The 8,104-nt window shown below is 47.3% G+C and overlaps 1 protein-coding gene across 1 annotated transcript; it reads right to left on the bottom strand.

The window, feature by feature from the left end:
- Nucleotides 1-2,963: 2,963 nt before the first annotated feature.
- On the bottom strand, nucleotides 2,964-5,753 carry thbd (thrombomodulin). The gene has a single exon (XM_069932398.1). It carries the CDS (start codon nucleotides 5,736-5,738, stop codon nucleotides 3,840-3,842), a length of 1,899 nt encoding a protein of 632 aa, XP_069788499.1. The 5' UTR covers nucleotides 5,739-5,753; the 3' UTR covers nucleotides 2,964-3,839.
- Nucleotides 5,754-8,104: the final 2,351 nt, after the last annotated feature.

The raw sequence follows: 8,104 nt of genomic DNA on the forward strand, positions 1-8,104 counted from the left end.
GAGGTTTCCATCTGCTTCAAAAGGGTATTGACCAGACTGGTACACAAGAAGAGCAGAGCAAGCTGCCTCGATGAGGATTGGCAAATAGCCTCACATCTACTATGATGGAATGCTTTGAGAGGGTGGTCATAGCCAGAATTAACTCACACCTAATTAAGTCACTGGAATTTGCTTACTCCACAATCATTCCAGAGCAGATTAAATCTCACTGGCACTCTACTCAACCCTGGATCACCTAGACAACAGCAACACAAACACAAGGCTGTTTTTCATCGACGACAGCTCAGCTTTCAACATGATCATATCCTCAGTACTGGTCAGCAAGCTTCAAGACCTGGGCCCCTGCACCTCTCTCTCTCCAACTGGATCCTTAACTTCCTCATCAGAAGACCACAGTTCGGATGAGTTATAAATGTTTTCTCCTCACTATCAATCAACCCAAGAGCACCTCAAGGATGTGTGCTTAGCTCACTGCTCTAGTTACTCTACACCCATGTCTGTGCAGGTAGATACAATTCAAATAGTATCTACAAATTGACCAATGATACCATGGTTGTCAGATGAATCACAGATGGCAATGAGGAAGCTGATAGGACTGAGATAGATCAGCGGTTGAGAGGTGTCGCAACCATCTTTCACTCAGCATTAGCAAAACTAAGGAACTGATTGTGGACCTCAGGAGGGGGAAATCAGGAGAACATAAACCAGTGCTCATTGAAGGGTCAGCAGTGGAAGGGTTTGGTAACTTCAACTTCCTGTATAATAACATCTCTGAAGATCCATCCTGGGACCTCCAGGTGAATTAGGCTCACTAGTGACTCTACTTCATGAGGATATTGAGATTTAATTTTCCACCCCAAAGATTGTTGCAAATTTCCACAGGTGAGGATTCGGACTGGTTGCACCACTGATGGTATGGAGGTGCCAATGTACAGGACAAGCTTACAGAGAGTTGTGAACTTGACCAGCTCATCATGGGCATCGCTCCATTAGTGACATCTTCATGAGGTGATGTCTCAAGAAATCAGCTTCAATGCCCAGATCATGCCCTCTTCTCACTGCTGTCATCAGGAAAGGGGTACAGAAGCCTGATGAATACCCAACAGTACAAAAACAGCTTCTTCCTGCCTTGTGAATGGATGAATCATAGACGCTAACTCACCTTCCTCTTCTTTTGCACTAATTTATTATTTTTTTTAAAGTTAAACTTTTAGCAATTTTTGCACCTGTAATAATGCCACAAAACCATAAATTTTGTGACGGGTTCATGACAATAAATTTTGATTCTTTTGATTTTTGAAGGTTGTTGTATCTGGAAATTATGTTTTCCAGGAGGCTCTTCAGATGTCAAGAATGAGGGACAAACCTTTAGGTTGCAGCTATATTATTAGATGGTCATCATCGTAAAGGTTAGACAGGATCAGACTGAGTGGCTGCCATAAGTAACCAGGCAAGAAACTAACAAAGGAACTGACCAGGTATACCTTTATTCCTGAATTGGTTTAGGTAAGAAATCTGGTGAATAGATACTGACAGCTTCAGTTACAAGTTATGAAAAAATTGAAGACAATTTGAGAATTACATAAACATTGAAGCAAATGTAAAGAAATCTAAAATTAGAATCCTTCTGTCCTCTTTCTAGACTAATTATTACCATGGTTTCCTTTAGATTTTCCATTCACTTGTGAGAGGAGTCAGAGCTTCAATTCCCCTCAACCCATGACATGATGCCCCCAACAAGAAAAAGTCCCCCTGCAGTGCATTATCATTCACATAAAATATGCGCTCAAGTCTCGAGAATACCTCTTGGCCCAGCAATCCTATGATGTAGGAGCATTCTGTTAAGCACTGAGTAATAGGTGAAAACATGCCACCGCTAAGGGTGAAATTCACAAGCTCAACCTTGCCCTATTTAACCATCATTTTAAATGATGGCTTCTCACCAATGACCTCATGGTATACCACACAAGATGCACTCATGGTATACCTCATGATAGCACTTTCACCAGTGATTCACAAAAGTAAGTTGTAGTTCTCAAGGTATATTTTAGACTGAAGGAGTGAGACATTTTTGCACAGTTTGGAAATCTCATCACTTTTAAAGATCAATGTCTTGTTTGTTCTTTCAGGTGGATGTAAAGGATCCACCCTTTTGCTTGTGTAACATTGAAGAATCGCATATGGCTCCCAGAGTGACCTATAAAATATTTATCCCACTAGAACATCAGAATCGATTATTTAACAGGTTAACTGAAATTAAGACAAGAACTACATTTCACAGCAGCAGTAAAACAGGTTAGGCCAGGTGTTAGTTACTTTATTTACCCTAGTGGTTTTCAAATTGCTCCCAATCTTACATTCCACCTTAAGTAATCCCTGTGCCACACGTGCTCTGTGATTAGTCAGGGATTGCTTACATGAGTGGCAAGGGAAGGTTGAGAATCACTGCTCTCGACCCAATTGTTAACTGAGATATTTTGTTTCAGAAAAAATGTCATTGGCCCATTTCCTTTGGAGTTATGGAACTGTGCAGAAAGCGAGTCAATTAGGGACAATTAAAACAGTGGTTTTCAAACTTTTTTTCCACCCACATCCAATCTTAAGCAATGAGCACCTATGGCATAAGGATTGCTTAAGTTGGAATGTGAGGGGGCGGGTGCACTTTGAAAACCACTGCTTTAACCTTATTCCCCACCACACAGTTGGTGTTGTAATTTGATCATCAAAGTTTGTTTTGTCTCAAGTGAAAATTTGACATTGCTTTCCCACAATGGTTTTTTTTTAAATTTTAGTTTTGTTTTCCTGCTATTTTAATTTCTCAGGTTTCTTTGTTTATTTTACTGTGAAATTGCCACTTACCAAGATCATTCAAATCAAGGTGGCTTGCAAAACAGGTCAACTTCAATCATTTGTTTCTGTTTATCGAAACCCCGAAACGGTATTTCCAACCAAAATTTCAGATCTTTTAAGAAATAATTCCAAGATTTTATTTCAAATATATGCAGTAATGAATATGCAATAATAGTTATCGTCAATGTTTTATAGTTCAGGTAAATAGGCAAAACTGGCTTAAAAAGTGATTATACAGATATTTCAAAATATAATAAATAAAAATGCACATGTTCCTTCTCTCCATTGTCCCAATCCCAAATTCGTGGACCAATTATTGACGTAATTCAAAGTGAAATGCAACGATCGAACATGGACAAGCTTATTTTTCACTGTGTGAATATCAGACGGCAAGTCAAGAGTCAAACACGAACGATATAGAGGAGACCCGGATCAAGTCGCCCAATCACAGCCCATATTCATCAATTTAAAAAATAGAGAGCTCCAAAAACTGCTGGGATCTTTTCATTTAAAGCAATATGTGTCGTGCATAATTGCCCAAGTAATCATCGTCCAATCATTAACTCATTTAGGACTTTGGGACTCTCACTTTCCGTTACCTCGTCGTTCGAGCTCACTGACCACCTGAGTTCTCTGCTCCAAGTTCAACAGGTTACCCCGAGGACTGGAGTGGGTCTCGCATGTGCCGCCCGCTTGCCTTTGGGAGAACGCACGTGAACACGGGCTGCTGAAGGGGGGGGAAATGCTGCGTTTAAAGGCTATTGAACCCTTGGGCTCATGTCCGACCTGTCGTCTGACATCAGCTCCCGGCGGAATGGACTGGGAGCCAGGAAGCGTTCAGAGATGGGGTCTGTCCGATCGCTCACACTCGCTGCGTCGAGTCACCAGGGTGCAAGTTCAAGTCCTCGGCTCACCCACCCCCGTGATTAGGTTCGACACCCCCCCCCCCCTGCAAAGTTTGTGGGAACCGTAGGCGGCCGCGTTGAGCTTCAGGTGCCCACGTTCGTCGTGTCGTTCGAGTACTGGTGCTTGAGGTCGTCCCCTGCGGAGACCTGGCTCAGGTTGACGTCCTGCTCCGTGTTGGCCGACTTGTATTTGGTGGACGTTTGCCACTTCCCTCTCTTTTTAAGCAGATGGTGGCCCACCCCCGCGAAGACCAAAGTCAGCACGGCGATGGCAAAAATGCACCCGAGGACCACGCCGAGCGACAGGCTGGCGAGGTGCGGGGGTGGCCGGGTGGTCGAGAGCGTCTCCTTTTCGGTGGGCGGAATGCCGGAGCCTTCAAACTCGCAGTTCAACCCGTTCTCGCTCAGCTCGTAGCCCTCCTTGCACTCGCACTTGAAGCCGCCGAAGGTATTGACGCAGTGGTGGCCCAGGCAATACACCGCGCACTCGTCTTCATCGTGGCACATTCGAGTGCTGTCGTCCAGAATGTAGTTGAGGGGGCACAGACACTCGTCGCCGTAGCAATCGGCCTTGCAGACCTCGGTTTGGCAGTAGAAGACGCACTGTGTCCGGTCCTGGGGGTGGGGTTCGTAGCCGGACTTGCACGAGCAGATGAAGCTCCCGTCCGTGTTGTGGCACTTGTAGGCGCACGCCTTCGTCAACTCCATGCACTCGTTGATGTCCTCGCACTTGCCTTCCCCGGATAACCGGTACCCGTCCCTGCAGCTGCAAGTGAAGCTGCCCGGCGTGTCATGGCAGTCGTGGTCGCAAGGCGACGACTCGCACTCGTCGATATCGAGGCAGCTTTTGCCGTCGGTGTCCAGGCGGTGCCCGCTTCTGCAGGCGCAAAGGCCCCGGTTGCCCTGCACCAGGCAGTGGTGGTCGCACCTCTCCTCGTCGCACGGGTTGGCCGGCGCGCAGCTTCGCCCGTCCTCCTTCAGCCCGTGTCCGGGGAAGCAGCTGCAACTGGGCGGCGGGCCGGCTTGGCAAACGTGATCGCAGCCGCCGTTCCTCACTTGGCAGTCCCAAGGAGCCGGGGTCATCGGCACCCAATCCCGGCTCTCGTTGCACTGGAAGCGGGTCCCCGACGGGGCGACCACGGCCACGGTGCCGGGAGACAGCTCGGTGGTCTGGCCGCCGAGGGGCGTGAGGTAGGCGACCGAACCGTTGCCCGGCTCCAGCGGGACGCAGCTGTCGTTGCGGCGGTGCTCGCATAGCACACCGTCAGCCTTCTCTTTGCAAAGACGGTCCATCCACGTCCCGTGGCTGGAGACGGTCACGCAACGGGGTCCGCAGGCTTCGGACACCGACCCCCAGTTGACGTACTCGGCCTCGCTGTCCCCGTCCAGCCAGCGGTAACCCCGCAGGGGGTTGGTGCTGGTGGGACACACCTTCTGGTGAAGTTGGAGGCCGAGCCAGAACTGCGAGTTGGGGTCAACTCCGGCGCTCTGCAGCAGCCGAGCGACGATTTCGGCCGCCGCTTTGGAGCGCACTGCCATCGCGTCGCCCTTCCCGCTCTTGCAGATGTTCCTGGCCATGTTAAACTTCCTCCGCTCCCTCTGCAAACTGTAACAGAAGTTGGCCGCACAGAGGCTGGGAGCCGATCTCTCCGTGGCTTGGAGATCCGACTGCACCAGGGGCACCAGCGCACACACGACGGTCCAGGCCAGCAGCATTTTCTGGCGATCCTGTGCCGGCAGCCAAGCTGAATCCCGTTTCCCCTGCACTGTTCCGTGCTGTGCTGGTGGGACAGCGCTGCGGCTCAGATTTAAATAGACTGGCGTCAACCGTGCAAGAAAGGAAGTTCGTAAAAGGTTGGGGCTGTGATGCAAGTGATTGAAGTGGCTTCTGTCCCGGGGCCAACTGCCCTTCTCTCTCGCTACGAGAATCCGAGCCAAAAGTATCTTTTTTGGAAAAGGAATTTCGGGAACACGGACATGCATCGCCGGAAGAGATTGAGATGATTGCTAATTTTGTAGCTGCACGCCCTCCCTCACACGCTGCCGGTACGGCCAAGATGAACGTAGCGAAGGGGGGTGGGGGGAGATGTCCCTAAGTTTCCTGGCCCTTGTATATCCTTTGGGTCCGTCTACTGTGTTCGTGTCCTCAGTGCAAATGCCAAATAGATAAATGGTGTTCCAGGAAGGTTTGTTGTACACCAATCATTCAACTTCCTCTCGTGTAGGAAGCTGGCGATTGACCAAGACGCACCTCTCTTTATGTCAGACCCAGTTAAGGATTCAAGATTTCATTTCAGGTCATGTATATAGAATGTACTTTGTTTCCCCCACTCCGCCCCGTAGAGATACACAAAGAGGCCCCACTTGTCAAGCACCACCTTGAAGATGAGAAAGTGAAGGAAAAGAGAGTCCCTACAGAGACATGCAGTGTCCGTGAATCCCACCACCACGACCTCTGCTACCGCCTCCTGTGCTCTGTAGCCGCAGGGCCACTTGTCCAGCCAGTGGTGAACCCGAGCTCCAGACTCTCCCTCCTCGGTTCCTGGTCCCCAACGCCCGATACGACGAGGAAGCAGTCAGCCACCGAGACCCTTCGTCACTAGGGTCGGTGTCACCCAATGCGGTAACTCATGGTGTCACTACCCCCCATCCCATGGATCTCCTCCCATACCAGACCATACAGAATCCTTAGTAAGGTCTTTTTGTACCTAATGTACTCATAAATCGTCATTTCTGGTATATCATCGAATGTCATGGCAATAGTTGTGAGATAAGCAACTAGCAAAATTAAAATTACTCCTTTAACTTACAACATCATACTTACAACAGCAATGAAAACAACAGTGTGTGCTTGTAACGCAGGCACATGAAACCTCATGATTCGAAATGGCATTGTAATTGGGTAATAATGACAGCTCTGACCCGATTGCATTAGAAGATTCAAAAAGTTTTAGCCTGGGAGGTATATTGATACATGTAAGGTGGGTTTACAAAGAATATTTTTGTTGTAATAACTAACTACAGGGATAATTTTTGATTTAAAAAAAATATTAAATTTCTGCTGAAACACTGCACAAAAAATTTATAAACAGTTATTTTTAAATCTCTCCCTCTGATGATATCACCCAGTGTGGTGACACCAGTGCTTCAAAGGCTCCTGGTCAACATTGGCACCCTCATGGATCCTGGTCCCAATGCCTGGTTCCCCTCCAGCCAGTCTCCAGCAGCCTTCGACCTTCTGCAGCAAGTCCCTCATTGGTCGACTGCCATGGTCCACTCTCCTAGGGTTTTCCTTCTTAGTGGGAGGATGTCTCTCCCTTTCATCCCTTTCGTGCCCTGCATTGGTCCCCTACTCTCTGGGAGCCAACACTCCATTGAGGTCTGATCTGCCATGCACTGACACCACCTTCTTGGAAGCAGGACCTCCAATGTAAAAATAATTGCTGACTTGCAAGGGGTCATCAGGTGTGTGATCCCATGGATCAGTGCAAGGGGACCTGGCTGCTGGGCTTCATTAGAACTGTGAGGAAACTGTATCCGTGACAGTTACTCAGTATATACAATGTTTAAACATTACAGCAGAGAAAAACAACTTTGCATTCACCATTTCAGCTGTAAACTCATTCCGCACTCTCATTATTCTCTGAAAATGTTCCCCTAATGTTCACCCTAAACATCTCATCTTTCACCCGAACCCATGTCCTCGAGTTTATGATTTACCCATCCTCAGTGGAAAAAGCCTGCTTGCATTATCCCTCATGAGTTTTTTTTCCTCTATCAAATCCCCCCCCCCCCACATTCTTCTATGCTCCATGGAATAAAGCTCTACTCTTTTCCTGTAACTCAGTTCTCAAATCCCACGCAACATCCTTGTAAATTGTCTCTGCACTATTTAAATCTTATTGATATCTTTCCTGTAATTAGATGATCAGAACTGCACACACTACTCCAAATTTGGCTTCAGCGATGTCTTATACAACCACCATAATGTTTCAATTCCTGTTTTCTATACTTTGATTTACAAAGGCCAATGAGGCCAAAAGCTTTCTTTACGACTCTAACTGTGACACCACTTTCAGGGAATTGTGTATCTGTATTCTCAGATTGCCCTACTCTACTGCACTCCTCAGTACTCTACCATTTGACAACGTAAATAAATCATCATATTTTGTGATATGGCAAAGTCACACTGATGCATGTCAAACTGGGACCCCAGCTGTGCATCTAGTGTGGTGATTGATGTCTACTTGGGGCTAACGCAGCTGGCATTGCCTGTTTATGGAAAAACAATGGAAAATTATTTAAAAACTGTAGGATAAAATCTAAACTAAAAACAAAATACACATTAT

This window comes from Narcine bancroftii, chromosome 4 (assembly GCF_036971445.1).
Source record: "Narcine bancroftii isolate sNarBan1 chromosome 4, sNarBan1.hap1, whole genome shotgun sequence".
Classification (NCBI taxonomy): Eukaryota; Metazoa; Chordata; class Chondrichthyes; order Torpediniformes; family Narcinidae; genus Narcine; species Narcine bancroftii.

What these genes read in the sequence shown, in the direction of transcription:
- thbd (XM_069932398.1), bottom strand. Translation starts at nt 5,738, where the DNA reads ATGCATGTCCGTGTTCCCGAAATTCCTTTTCCAAAAAAGATACTTTTG.